This window comes from Tupaia chinensis, unplaced genomic scaffold (genome assembly GCF_000334495.1).
Source record: "Tupaia chinensis unplaced genomic scaffold, TupChi_1.0 Scaffold000316_1, whole genome shotgun sequence".
Taxonomy (NCBI): Eukaryota; Metazoa; Chordata; class Mammalia; order Scandentia; family Tupaiidae; genus Tupaia; species Tupaia belangeri.
In genome coordinates this window covers 9,722,166-9,737,475 of record NW_006159809.1, presented here as the reverse complement: position 1 = coordinate 9,737,475, position 15,310 = coordinate 9,722,166, and the positions used below count along the sequence as shown (strand labels likewise).

Here is a 15,310-nt window from a genome sequence, read left to right as displayed (position 1 = left end):
CTTGAAGACCCATAAAGAATTGGGGCATGGGGGGGAACCAGCAGTTAGCGAAATGGCTATGTTGCTGGACTCCCATGTAGTCAACTGCGGTTCGCATCCCGGATCCAGTGGCTTAAAACTCACGCCGGGCGCGTGTGTGTGTGTGCCCAAGATCCCGAGAGGAGAAGGGATTGTGGTGTGACTGTTCCCCCTGGGGGGTAATTTCTCGCTTTCTGTCTCCATCTCTCTCTGTCTGTCTGGTGAGCACACATGCCCTATGGCATAAAAACAAAACAAACAAACAAAACTCTCAAAAAAAAAAAAAGAATTGAGGCATGAGGAATGAGAGCATGTAATGATCTAGAATGCACATGAAAAACTGACCCTCAGAAATTTTGATCTTTAGTATATAACATGGGCCACTTTCCCTCTCAGGCAGCATGAATTAAAGCAACAAGGAGCTTAATGAATTTAAGAGATTTTAAGTATCTTCCTAGTGCATAAATTCTGTGCAGGCTCCAGGGTTATGCAAAGATGAATGCTAACCTTTAACCATTTATGAGTTAGTGGAGATTAGGCTCAAAGGCCTAACTGTGCTCAGGTAAATTTTTCCACAATGGCAGATCCAGGAAAGAATTAATCTTTCTGAGGTGCTCCCCACTCATTCATTTGTCTGTTTTTTTTTTTTTAATTAATTTTTCTTTTTTATCTCCATGCAGTGCCTTGTATTTGTCCATGAAAGACACTGAAAAAGGAATAAAAGAACTGAATCTCGAGAAGGACAAGAAGATTTTTAATCACTGTTTTACAGGTAAAAAGAACTTGCAAGTCTGAGACGGAAACTGGAAAGGCCATGTGGAGTGCCCCTTCAGTCTTACGTGTGAAGTGGGGGCGTGGAGCGTGGTGGGTGGAAGGGGTCACAGAACGCAGGCTGGTGAGCTCTGAATTAAGAACTGAGCTCCTTCAGTGCAAAAACAGGAAGGTGGGTAGAAAAGAACTTCCTTGTCCAGATAATGTTTTGGAAATTCCAGCTAAATCAAGGATTTTACATCTTTCCCCCACCAGTAAATGCTATTATGTTGGGAATCGCTAGATAGACACACAGAGGTGTATAAACAGGGGTTAAGATCTAAACTACAGTATTAGGGATGTCAAAGGCTGTGTAAGAGCAGACGATAAATGTTACAAGTTTAGGTAGCATACACAATGGCTAAAAGCACCTTCTTTGGAGTTAGACTGTCTTAGTTTAAATCCTGGCTCTGCAACTTACCAGCCACAAAACACTGGACTGATAACTTAGTCTCTAAGGCGTCACCTTTTCGTCTCTATAGAGCTGGGGTCGTCATAGTGACTCTACTTCACAGGCATTATGCGCGCAGAGCATGGCCTGGCAAACACTAAATGCCATCTGGTGTGAGCTCTCCAGGGGTTATGATGAGTAAGGAGGTCACATTCGGCACAATCAATTCTATGAGCTCAGGAAGGAGAAGAGCTCTAGGGCTGTCGCAGTGGTTAGGAGGTGGTGCTTTGGTAGAACTCAGGCCCAAAGTCACTTAGATGCTCTGAGCCTTAATGTGCTCAGCCTTAAAGTGACGTCTGTAACTATTTCTTAGCTCTTTTACAGGGTTGCTGTGAGGATTAAAAGCAGAAATGCAGTATCAGTTGGTTTATCCTTCTAGAGGAAAAAAAAGTGGCCACCGCCCTTCATGTGTGAAATTCACAGAAGGCCCACTAAGAGCCTGCTCCCACTCCTCTTTGGGGACAGTGTGTCCCACTCCTCTTGCTTGGATGCCCGGACTGGCGGTCTGTTACGTTGTCTCCCTCTTTGCCTGAGTGTGTAAACAACACTCTGTTTTTAATATAAAGCTTCACTGTAGCCTGCTAAACCAACCGATGGGTCGATTACATTTTATTCTCTGTTGAATCAGAAAGTTGATGAAATGACTTCTCAAGGTCCCTGCTGGATCCTGCAAATCAGTGCAGGTGATGGCATCACATTTAGGTTTGGGACACGCATCAATCGTGTGATTCCTGCTTAAAAACTTACGATGGCTCCCTGTTGCCGAATGTTTTACTGTGTCATCTGAACTCTCCCTGGCCGTCGCGAGACATCCTCCTGTCTTTCCTCCTTTTGCTTTCCTCCCACCCACTCCTCCCCATCCCACGGGACTGCCTCATGCCTGCGTGCATCTGTTCACACTGCTGCCCCTCCGCCTGTGACAGTTCCTCTCAGCCCTTGACTCACATACGTGGCAAACACTGACCTCTTTTTTAAGCCTCAGCCCAGTGTCACTTCCTCTCTGAATCTTTTCCTGACTGCATGCACAGCCCTGTCCTCCACCTCCTCCACCCTTTCCTCATCTTCACATTTGACCCACTAGTACCACAGCATTGACTCACAGCCCAGCACTCATTACAATCTTACCCATCACCCATCTCTCCCTAAGGGAATCTCACCAGTGCCTATTAGAGTACCCTGCATATAGCAGATGCTCAATAAATATTTGTTTGCTAATGGAATAAACAAGTAGGTTAGTAAAAAATTATTTTCTTGATGCATACATTACTTCTTAAGCAGCATGTAGATTAAAAAAAATTTTTTTTTCATGGTTCCTTTTGTTTTCAGGTATCTATACCACTAATTCCATTTTCTCCTTCTTGGAATAATAGGGAAGATGAGATAAGGTGGACACCTAGAGCCAGTTCAGGGGTGAAAACAGTGGCTTGTTCTTTGGTAAGGAGAATTCACCTTCCCTCTGTCCTTTCCAGGTAACTGTGTCATCGACTGGCTGGTATCCAAACAATCTGTTCGGAATCGCCAGGAAGGCCTCATGATCGCCTCCTCACTGCTCAACGAAGGGTACCTGCAGCCTGCTGGAGACCTGTCCAAGAATGCAGTGGACGGAACTGCTGAAAACCCTTTCCTGGATAACCCCGATGCCTTCTACTACTTTGTAAGTGAGAAAAGCTACCTATCTATTCTTCCTGTAATGGGGGCTGCCTCGGCAGATTCTAGGTCAACTTCAGCTCACTGGACTCATGTGCAAAAGAAGGAGCCCAGCTCTGCAAGAGCTGTTAAGTGGAGGGTAGAGGAGGGGAAAGTCAGCCAGGGAGAACAGAGAGATACCTGAAGCGTCCAGGCCCATGTGGAACATCTATGACGCCAGCATTTCCCAGGCTGGACAGCCTCTCCTTTCACAAGGCCTGTCCTGTCCAAGTGAATCTGCTTAAAGGACACTATTGTTTACTTGATTGCTTCTTTCTAAATTGACCTTTCAACCCTCCTCCATCATATCTATTCTTATTCTAAGCAGTAATTCATTTATAAAAACCCCTAGTTTTTTGCCCTGGTACATGGCAGTATGCTCTAAGACATCAGGAGGTACTCTGTGAGGGGCTCAGGGGCAGGTAGAAATCCAGCCTCGTAGAGCTTCCTTTTCAGGAGGGGACTGGTCAAACCACAAGTGCAGTGTGCTACTTGTGTCTTCTCAAATGTATATTAGATACATGACTCAGTGCAAAACGTGTTCATCCACGTCACCTGTGACAGTCATCCTGTGGGGTGGTTACAAAGATTGGGCAACACCGCACTGCACAATGTGGACGGAATCTCGGACTATGGGAAAACCCAGCAATGGTGGATTTCTAAGGGGGGGGGTTGATAGTTTTGTTTCTATTTTAGATCAGAGCACAGAAATTAAGGAACTGCTTAAGAGAATCGTCTTTCTTACACAAGTGAAGTGAATGTCCCAGAGTTTCGTTTCACTTTGGGGGAAGTTCCTCCCCACCCCTACAAACACCTCTGATCTGGTTGTTATTAGCCATTTAAACATTGAAGTGTAGAATTCTAAATACATTCATCACTGCGGCTCCTCTTCTTCTGTATGACTCATGGTCCTTGAATAGTTGAGCTCATCCCAACTCCTTCCTGACCTCAGGAGGAGGCTGGACACGTGCTCTTGGTTTTCTCCAAGTAGGTGAAGAGACTTAGGGGCAAAGTTCAACATAGAGATAGTATGACATGGCGTTTTGTAAATTAGCTTGTCCTGTTTTAAGATGTGGCCATGAGGTCCCAAGAGCAGAAAGGGTGTGCAGGCAGAAAGGTGCATGGTGAGGAAGATGGAGCTAGACTTAGGATATACCTGGGGAAGATGTAGAAAATGAGAGGATAAAGACAAGGCCATATCTGAGTGGAGACCAGAAAGGAACAGCATCTAGAAGCAAGAAAAGAGGCAGGGAAAGTGGCTAATGACAACCTTGAAAGTTCAGACTGGGATATTCACAACAATGGTGGAAAGGAGAAAGGGGAGCCTACTCTAGTGGCTGAAGGGAAGCGGGAGATGGAAATCATACACGTGACTATATCCCTAAGACTGGGTAAGTTCACCTGCTGTTTGCCTTCCTGATAGCCAGACAGCGGGTTCTTCTGTGAAGAGAACTCCAGTGATGATGACGTGATTCTGAAAGAAGAGTTCAGAGGGGTCATTATCAAGCAGGGATGTTTACTGAAGCAGGTGAGTGGCCACCCCGACCTTCTAGCCTTTCCCCCAACCAGGGTCTTTTATTTCTAAATTACCAAATGACTTTCTGTTTGTTTGACTAATAGACACCAGGAAATAAGAACGACAGAGTGAAAGAGACACGAGGCTAAATAGATGATCAAAGTGGCATGAGATGAAGGACGCTGGGGTGGGCAGAGCAGAAAATGCAACTAGAAATAGGGAAACGCCTCTTTTATCAGTAGCACGGGGACAAAAGGCGTTTTAAGAAAAATATTGCTCTTTTCATTTGCTGGAGGAACTAAGTGGTCTAGGAGATACCACCCCCAAAACAGAGAAGTTTCCTGGTAAGAATACGTCCATTTTACTCCCTTCAAAGTAACCAGGGAAACAGGAATAGGCCACACTCAGAAGAGGAACATTGGATATCACTGGGAACAAGAAAGTGCCATTCCAGCTGTGGAGAGGGCACCGTAGACCAAAACCAGGGTGTGCCCTAGGCCATCTGTGTAGGAACAGCAGGCAGGGGTCACCTCCAGTCCAGGGCAGGGACACAGTCCTGGGAAGTGAGAAAGCAAGCCACCAGGTCTGGGACTTGAACTGTGATCAGCCACGAGGAAGTCCAGTACCTCAACTACCATGCCATCTGCTGGCCCCAATTATATGTTTTCTAGTCTATTTTTGGGGGAGGGGCTTCTGGAATTACTTAAGTCACTTGAATTTTCTGTGGGAAATCACAAAATCAGGTTTACCATAATTTTGAAAGAGAATTATTTATTTTATTATATGAATTATTATTAATTTTTTTATTTTGCCAGAGAGAGACAGAGACAGAGAAACAGGACAAACAAAAAAGCAAGCTGCCAGATCCAGGACTTGAACTGTGGTCGGCCATGTGGGAGTCCAGTGGCTTAACCACCGTACGACCTGCTGGACCTACCATGACATTTTAAAATCTGCTCTAAGATTATTTAAAAGACTGGGCAATCCATGGTCATTATAAGCAGGTGTGAGGGTCTAGCAGATGGCATAGTGGTTACATTGCTGGACGTCCACATGGGCTACCACAGTTTAAGTCCCAGACCTAGTGGCTTGAAAATCATGCAGTGCCCATGTGCGGGTGTGCCCAAGATCCCAGAAGGAGAATGCAGGAGAAAGGATTGCAGCATAGTCATCCCTCCTAGAGGGTGATTTCTCACATTTCTTCTCAACGTCTCTCTCTCTCTCCCGGAAGCGCATGCACCCTCAGGCGAAAACCTCTAAAAACAAAAAACCAAACAGGTGTGAAACACCTTCTATGTGTAGGGCCCCTGGGGAGCCAAGATAAACAAGACACAATCCTGCCTTTAAAACTCATGGTCTAGAGATGTCAGTGTCTGAATCTATTGAGAAAGGCCAGATCCCATTTTTCTTTTTTCATCATTTATGTTACAGCCGCATTCATTTCTATTTCCACTGCTGCTACTTAAAGTCAGTTCCTGATCTTTGTATGCCTGGACCGTTGCACTCAGTCCACAGTGTCACATTGTTCCTTGACTTTCCTTTAACCTAGCCAGCTGGTCCACCCTGTACTTTGCCATCTTCATTTTCCCTAAGTGTAATCATGCTCTTTTCACTCACTTCCTACTCAAAAGCCATCAGTGACAATCCTCATCTTTTATTTTTAGGTTTATTTTATTTAAAAATCCCTGCCCACTTTTACAACCTTGCTCTTGCTACTCTTCTGGAACTCTGTGTTCTAGCCCGGCTTACTTATCCACGTCTGAACATGCCTTGTGCACATGCACCCCCCATCTGTGGTGTCAGTAGTCCTCACCCACCTTGCCCTCACCCACCTAACTCCTGAGTGTCCCACATGGATAAGTGTAGGTCTTGCAAGGCTTTCTTTGACATCAAAAGTCCACAATTGCATAGAGCTCATTTAATTCAAAATTAAATGAAAAGAGCCATCACTTTGACACCCATTATGTCTACCGATTATTTGATTTGGGCACTTGGTATTTTGTATTTCCACACAGCTCATAAACTCTTAAAGAGCAGGGCAATGTCTTAAGCCTCTGGGTGTTTGATACATTTTCTAACAGGGTACAGCGTACAGAGTACTGTCTTACATGACAGTAAATCTGGAAGACTATCTTAAAAGCAGTTTAATTACATTTAACTTAATCACATCCAGATTGTTAATCAGCCTTAGTGCTATCTCCCTGATGAAGACCTGGTTTGGTTCCTGCTTCTCCTGGAGGTAGCATTTCATCGTTTCTTTCTTTTATCAATTTAGCCGAGATTTGTTAAGTAGCTACTGTGTGTATAGAGGGATGCGAGACACTTATTCCTTTCTTCATGTTGATCCTGGATACAGGGGCATAGGAGGAAAAACTGGAAAGTGAGGAAGTTCATTCTGAGAGAAGACCCTGCCTACCTGCACTACTACGACCCTGCTGGGGTGAGTCTTTGTGGTGGCTACATCCACTCCAGTAGAAACGTCCACTGCACGCAAGAGCTGGGCTTCTAGTTTCCCTTTCTTCTTCGCTAATATCCTTTTTTCCACATCACCATCTACTTCCTTTACCTTTCCCTATCCTCTTTCAGTGCAAAGACCTAGGTCTTAGGCCTTTGAGGCCAGCATAAGCTCAGGGACAGAAGAAAACATCACTATGTTGTACTTTATCTGATCAACCCAGCATAATTTTTTTGTTTGCTCCAATTTGATATTCTCAGAAAACTCCATCAGTCCAACAGCCTACTTCTGCTCTAGTATGCAAAAAAGTAATCATTCTGCTAGTCTAGCTTTGATGAGAACATGGGAGCAAGGTTTAAGTCCAGCAGCTTAAGCTATTGGTTATTGAAGAGGGTTTCTCCCCCCCCAAAAAAAAAAAGAAGAAAAAGGAAAGAACAAAGAGCCACCCCCAAAGTATAAAAACAACCTATACCGTCCTCGGCCTCTGCTTATAGTGAGAGCTCCTCCATTCCCTCCTGTGAGGATTTTACTACTGCAGCATGTGCACAGGGCTGAAGAGTTCTAGAAACGTGATTCTTCTTTAGTGAGACAGGGAGATCTGAGCCTCTCCATCTCTCTTGCCACTTTCCTCCAGATATAAAGTCCTGATTAACTTCCATCTTCTTATCCAGCCTCTCTGGACCAACTGAAGTGGAGGGTGGAGGATCTATAAGGACTCTTTGTTAATCTGGAAGGGGTTTCCTTTAATCTCCTTCTGCTCTTATTGTGGGCACTGGCCTATGCCAGAGTTAAGTCCACAGGGCTTCCGCATATCCTTACACCGTACTGAGACTTACCCCCTCTCTCATCCTCTAGGGGGATGATCCCCTGGGAGCGATTCACTTGAGAGGCTGCGTAGTGACTTCAGTAGAGAGCAACCCAGACGGTAAGAATACAGTTTTGTGGGCAAGAATGCATCTATGCAGACTCCCTCCCCACACCTGGACATCTGAGCCAGCATCAGTCAATCAGTTCATCCATCAACCTATCCATCAGCATGAGTATGAATGAATTTAACTGTCTGAAAACCTTGGCGATACCAAAGATGTTCTGTGCTAACTGGAGTATTAGCCCTCCAGGATTTGAAGGGTCGGAGTCACTTTGTGGATGCCTTGAGTAGGTTTGTGTACACCACTGAGAAAGAGCCATCACTTAGGAACTGACTTAGATGGAGAGCTTATTAGATTCCAATACCTGTAACTCAGCCAGGACAGCTCTCAGAGGAGATCTTTTACAAATCCAGTTATCTCCTACAACAAAAGAAGCATTTATGCAATGAGGTCGCATGGCAAAAGGAGAGAACACCTGTTATGCTTAGGTCTGTGGTAGGAAGGTAGTGGGCCACATGCCCTTTGTGGAATCACTTAACTACCCTTGATCTTAGTTCCTCTTCCCAAAATGAGGATTCCCATCCGGATTCCAAGTCTATGATGTGGTGCCTGGAATAACTTTGTGGGTGTAGATTGACTTCTCAGGTGCTGGGAGCAAGTAGAATCTCTGGGGAAATGTGGTTTTGACATCGTGAGCCCTGTTTTGTCCTGCCATCTTGGATTTATGATAATATAGAGGCTGACAGGAACCCAGTACAGCTGCCCAAGCCCAGATCTTTACTATCTGTGGAGCTGCCCATGCTCCTAACCCCTAGAATTACACCGTAGTTTTGAGATAGGAAGCGTGTTGATTTTCGATTTGAGATAGGTACGTTTTAAGTCTTGTCACAGTATTGGCCAGTTTATTGTCTTTTGATCTTTCAGCAGAAGCACTAACTTAGCTCTTGATAAAAACCAGTCCAGGCAATTCTTGTGGTACTAGTGGTAGGTCTAGTTTTGTTTTATTTTATGCATGCATGTGTGTGTGTATTTAAGCACCAGCCCTTTATGAGCACAGAGAAGGTACTCATTAGACACCATTGGAGGTTACTCACTAAGCACTATCGATCTGCAAAGGTGAAAACTTTAGTCTGCTTATAAACTATGATGATTTTTCTAAGAGTGCTTTATTTACACAAAATACACAATACATATATGATTATATTGTGCACCATCTATATGAATGCCTTCTATATGCTTACACAATTAGTATATATATGTGTGTGTGTGTATATATTATCATATACTATTGTATGTTTAAAAACCACATACTTAATATCCTTGGAATACTAAGACGATGGAGACTTGGTGACTTGCAGCAGGAGAGTGGACCAGTGGCCTTTTGAGTGTCTGTGTGCACTACCATTCACTTTCTCTTTCACCAGGTAAGAAGGGCGAGGAGGAGAACCTTTTTGAGATCATCACTGCTGATGAAGTTCATTATTTCTTGCAAGCAGCCACTCCCAAGGAGCGCACAGAGTGGATCAAAGCCATCCAGGTGGCCTCGAGGACTGGGAAGTGAGGGTGCACCTGAGGCTCCTCCCACCTTGTCCAGGGAAGCTCATAGATGAGCTCAGTTCAGCACCTGTCCACTATGGTGACAGTCAATGGGCAGGGGCCCAGGGTGGGACATTTTCAAGTGGGGGATTCTGAATGTAACTAGCCACGCCGCACTGCGTCACTTCCTGCAACCTCTCCGCCTCTCTCTGTGTCCCAAGCGAATGTAACAAGCTGTGTGACCTGTTTAGGATGCTTAACCACTCTAGGCCTCCAGGCCTCTTTTGGAAATGAGGGAGGTGAACTCGAAGATCCCCGAGGCCCTCCCTAGCATAAAACCAAACCAAACCCTGGGATTCTAATCCTCCTGGAAGTGAAAGTGCCTCTAGTCATCCTGCTGGTGTTTTTCCTTGGCTAGATCTTGGCCGTCAGCTGTCTTTAGATGCACCGGAACCCAAGACAGTTCTTCCTCTTGCTCTTGGCCAAGATCTTGTAACAAAATGAAGGACAGTGCTTTTCTTCCTTCCTTACCTTCCCAGAAACTTCCTGAGGCCAGGGGAAGCTTTCAGAGTTAAGCTTTCTATTACTTTTTATAGCCTGTCAAGTTGTCTTCTGTGAAAAAGACCCAAGGAAGCCAGGAATAGCAGAGGGTCCTTTCCATGCCCCGAAGCCCCTTGGAGCAGTTTGTTCCACTCCTACCTGAGGCTCATTTGAGACAGGTTTCCCTGTATTCCTCTCTGGATCATTTCTCTACCAATTATTGCAGTTGGTGTGAGGACTCCAAATCTGTGAGATTCTGTTTAATTTGAGGTTTACAGGAAAACAGTGACCAGTGGTTTCCTCCATGGGTGAGAGGCCTGGGCAGCTGCCTGGCTAATGTGTCCTCTCAGCTTCAGGGGTGAAGGGGCTGGATCACCGTTTGGCTCATGGGATGATGCGTTCCTACCAAGGTAGCACTGAAAGGACTCAGATCTACACAGAGCGTCCTGTGGCGGCGTCGACATTAGCGGCACCTTTAGTTCTTGAGGTTGAGATGCTGCAGTTGACCTGAGCTTTAAGCAGCAGCGATAGCAGCTCTTGCTTGGGTTCTGAGGGGCATCATGGCCCCACCATTAACCAGGGTGATCCAAATTAGATTGAAATTGGGAACTTGTTTACGATTTTTGGCCCTGATTACTTGATAGTAATTCTTTTCCAAAACAGAAAGACAGCTACCCATATGAACCCCTCTGTTGCCCCTCTCCAACTCCCTGAGCATTCAGGAGACTTTTCCTACTCCTAGATGACTCTGTCAATGGCCTGCAGGTGAAGGATTACCTGTTTCTCTGATTCTTTAGTAAATTGTTTTCTTAGACTATGAAAATAGTTTTTCTATGTTCAGTGTTTAAAGTATTTATTAATATGGACTCAACTCTATGTTTTGAAATAAATATGTTCATGTTTAGTGTCTTTTTGGTGTGATGAATCTATTTTGCCTCCCATTCATAACTCTCCTTTTCTAGAATTCATTTTAAGTTACTGGGGATAATGCCACATATCATCTCTCAAATCACCCAAAGATTATATGATGTTATTTATTTAGTTTTGAGAGATTTTTTCTGTAGGGTGCATGAGCTTGCCAGAGAGACAGAAAGACAGAAAGCTAGAAATCACTCCCGGGGGGAGGGGGTGCGGATGGCCACACCGCAATTCCTTCTCCTCCATTCTCCTCTTGGGATCTTGAGTATGCACACACATGCGCCCAGCGTGAGTTTAAGCTGCCGGGTCCGGGACTTGAGCCACGGTCTACTATATGGGGGTCCAGCGACATAGCCATTATGCTAACTGCTGGTCCCGATACAATAGTAATTTGTGAAATAGTATTTCCTCTGTAGATACACAGACACAAACACAAGTACAGTGGCAGAAGTTCTACTTGCAGGGAATGGATTTGAAAAACAGAGTGAGGAACTTGTTAGACTAAAATAATAAAATAGTTCTTAGCACTTATTGGTAGACCTTAGAGAAAGCTAGACAGCACTGACCTCATTTCCTTTGAATTTTCTGTGAAGCCTGGTAAGAGACACTCTTCATCAGCCTTAGAGTAAAAGGAAAAAAATAATCACACAAGTAATGATCTAATATTTCAGATTTCATTTTGTGTTCTGCTCTGAATACTTTCCAAACAATGTAGCGTGCATTAGGAGATGTTGTAGAGGAAAGGGTGGGAGCGAGAGAAATGAGTTATGAGAAAGAAAGTTTAGCTTGTTTATTAAAGTAACTGAGCATGAAATGATAGCCTTCAGTGGTTTGGCTCTGTCACGGCAAAGGGAAGGTAAAATTTAGACATCACTGGAGCAGAGAATAGATGGGGGGAGACAGTTTTTATGATACCACATTTGCTACTTTGCTTTTTGAGCTGCAGTAGGTTTCATGGGGAAAATGCACACGGGTGTTTATAAGGAGGTCGTGTGATATGGCGGATTGCGTGGTCCTGGAGCCTGCACTGGCTCACATCACCTCTCTGACTTACTGCATTCGTAACATCTCTGGGTACCAGCTTCTTTGATAGGTGAGAACATGAAAATAGCAACGTTTCTCGGAAAGGGTTGTTGTTAGGACTAAATGAAATAATGCCTGTAATATCCAACCTGGCATGTTGGATATTTAGCACATCCTAGTTTCCTTTCTTCTGCGTTCTCTACCATAGAAGGCACACGTGGTAATCCAAGCTCTAGAGTGGTTTTCAACTTTTAGTTTCTGTTAGAATTGCCTGTGGAATTCTTTTGGGAGGGTGCTTCAAAATGCGTATTATGAAAAACTCTACATGGGTTTCAATTTTTTTTTTACCAAAATAAACTTGTACTTTAATTCCACTTTTCCACAAACTTTTTGAAGTCCCATCATGTGCCTGAGTCCCAATTTCAGGTATTCTGATTTCTTTCTTTCTTTCTTTTTCTCTTTTCTTTCTTTATTTCTTTTTCTTTCTTTCTTTCTTTCTTTCTTTCTTTCTTTCTTTCTTTCTTTCTTTCTTTCTTTCTTTCTTTTTCTTTCTTCTTTTTCTTTCCTTCTTTCTCTTTCTTTCTTTTTCTTCCTTCCTTCCTTTTTTTTAGAATTATTTTATTTAACTTTATTTATTTATTTATTTACATTTGTCCAAAGAGGGAAAGTGAGAAAGCAGGCTGCCAGGTCTAGGACTCAAACTGTAGTCAGTCATGTGGGAGTCCAGCACCCTTAACCACCAGGCCACCTACTGGCCCTGGTATTCTTTAAGTGTACACCGAGGCTTATGTATTTTTACTGCTGAGTTTTTTGGAAAAAATCATAGATGAGGAATTTTTGCTTTTAAAAATTTGCCAGAGGGCACAAGCCCTTGCTGGGGAGAGAGAGAGAGAGTGAGAGAGTGAGAGAGTGAAAAAGCGCACCCCTGGCGGATGGTCACACCACAATCCGTTCTCCTTAGCTCCCTCCTTTTGAGATTTTTGGCACATACTCACATGTGCCTGGTGTGTTTTTAAAGCTTCTGGGACTTGAACCACATAGTTGGCCATGTGGGATCCAGCTGTCCTAACCACCATGTCACTGACTGGCTCTAGATGGGCAGTATTTATCAACATTAAAGTTAAAAACCACCAGTAAATTTATTTGACTCTCTACTGTCTATGGTTTAAATATTGATGCAAAAGCCTGCATGTTAAGCCCTTTGCAACTGGCTTCCATCTTTTTAGAAAGGATTTTCCTTTGCCTACCTTCCCCTCCAGCCACACTGGCCTCTGGCTGGTCTGATGGAGGACTGTCATGCTTCTGCAACCTCACCTTGTCTACATAACCCCTTGGCCTGGAACCCTCTCTGCTCTCTGGCTCACTGGCTCTCTCCTCCTTAGTCCTTCTTTAAGGTCCAGCTTCATAGCTGAGCAGCCCGTTCATTCTTTTTTCTTTCTTTCTTTTTTTTTTAAATAAGATTTATTTATTTATTTTTATTATTATTTTTTCACATGAGTTTTTCCAGATAAAGACAGAGAGAGGGAGAGGGAGAAAGCAAGCTACCAGGTCCAGGACTTGACCAGCAGTCAGGCATGTGGGAATTCCAACGCCTTAACCACCATGCCACCTGTTGGTCCCACCCCTTCATTCTTTGTATTTCCCCCTACTTCCATGATAGTCCCTCTGCCTCTGACCTTCTCTACCATCTGTTTGCATCAGGCATTCAGTAATAGTGATCTACCATGTCTACCGACAACAGCAGCCATGTTTCCTGTTTTAAGGTTTGTGTTCTCTGGAAACAGACAAGTGTCCACGCCTTTACAAATGTTCAGTCCTTCCTAACATCTAGTTCGGCTCTTGCGCACAGTAGATACTCTCCGAATAGCCATCCGGATGGTATTATTGCTACTCTAGAGCAAGGAGGTTGCTGATGACTGACAAGCTTAGGGAGATACCTGCAGCCGTAATAGCAAACGCTTCCTGTCTGCGACTGCCATTCTAAATGCAAGGGGACTCAAACATTCCATGGAAAAATGGGACTAAAGTATAAGTTTATTTTGGCATAACATTGAAACTTTTTTCTTAAAGTGCCCTTTCCCCTGAGCTTTTGCAGATAAGAACTTAGCTCATGTTCATCAACAACCCTAGGAAGTTTTTTGCCATATTACTCGCATTATACAGAAGAGAAAATCGTGGCCCAGAGAGAAGTGACTTGTCACAGCTAGGAGTTGTTAGTCAGTGTTCCAGCTCAACCGAACTGGTCCTTGAGGCTCAAACTCTTAACCCTCAGACTGAGAACTTCTCTTGCATAACAGCTGGAGTTTAGTTAGTGCTCAGTACGAATACCAGGGCCTTTGCCACACACCATACACATTTCTCACTTAATTTGTTCAGCAATCTAACGAGGCACTTCGCTTCCAGTTTACACATAAAGAAACCGAATTTGGTCGACTTGCCCGAGAGCTCCAAGTTGATGGCCGAAGGAGATTCAATGCCGGCTCTGCCTGGATTCCTAATCCGTGCACGTAAGCACTGTGCTCTACCATGGGATGTTTGGTCCCTACCACCTTTTGGCTAGCTACCTTGTTGCAATGGGAACAAACCCCCGGGCTTACAGTGCCCACTAGCTCTGTCCTATCAGTCACAGCAACATTTCCTGTTAGGCCACAGGCTTTTCTTGGTTCAAAGGGAAACCTCCATGGTCAGATACAGCTATGCAAATAGCACTGCCCTGCTGACACTGGTTTTGAGGCTTCTGAGGGTTTTATTCTCTAACATGGTGTCGTCAAACATTTCCCTAGCTGATTAGCAGGTGTGTATCTATTTAGACATATTTGTGCGCTCTGTGCCTACTGAAAACTTTTTAAATCTAATTCTGCTAAGGATAAGCACTGAGTGCATATGTAGGAAACACTGTTGTGTGACACAACGTCATGCCTTGTCAATAATAAAACAAAGAGCATAATAAAGAAAGAAGGGGACATGCTGTGAAAGATGCCCGGATGGCAAATACACACGTAAAAGGTGCTCGATACCCTTAGTCATTAGAGAAATGCAATTTAGAAGGACAATGTGGTAATGCTGCACCCCTGAGTGTTCAAAATTTCAAAAGCTGGATATTCTGAGAACTGGCAAGGTTGTAGAGAAGTGAAATTCTCTTGCACAGCTGGTGGGAAAGTAAAATGGTACGACCACTGGAGAACTGTCTGATGGTCTCTCAAGCAGTTAAATATATAGTATTCATTTCTAAGAGAGCTGAAAGCAGATGTTCACACCCAGCTTGTTCACGTAAAGCTTGTGATGGTCCCAAACAGGAAACAACCCTAATAGCAACAAAAGGTAAACAGAGAAACGGATGGTGTATATTCAAATAATGGAATATTCCTCAGTGAAAGAGCCAACTGGACTATGGGAATATAGGTAAATATAAAGATAAGATTGCTAAGTGAAAAAAGCTACATAAAAAAAGAGGACAAACTATATAGTTGCATTGACATTGACTCACA

The 15,310-nt window shown here is 43.9% G+C and overlaps 1 protein-coding gene across 1 annotated transcript in view; it reads left to right on the top strand.

Moving 5' to 3' along the window:
• The window catches only part of PLEK (pleckstrin), a 28,801-nt gene extending 18,011 nt beyond the window's left edge, over positions 1-10,790 (top strand). The window contains exons 4-9 of the mRNA XM_006151296.3: positions 699-790; positions 2,749-2,933; positions 4,389-4,493; positions 6,838-6,921; positions 7,792-7,861; positions 9,230-10,790. Coding sequence (XP_006151358.1) covers positions 699-790; positions 2,749-2,933; positions 4,389-4,493; positions 6,838-6,921; positions 7,792-7,861; positions 9,230-9,366 — 673 coding nt within the window. The 3' untranslated portion in view covers positions 9,367-10,790. The remainder of the gene's footprint in view (positions 1-698; positions 791-2,748; positions 2,934-4,388; positions 4,494-6,837; positions 6,922-7,791; positions 7,862-9,229) is intronic.
• The last annotated feature ends 4,520 nt before the right edge of the window (positions 10,791-15,310 follow it).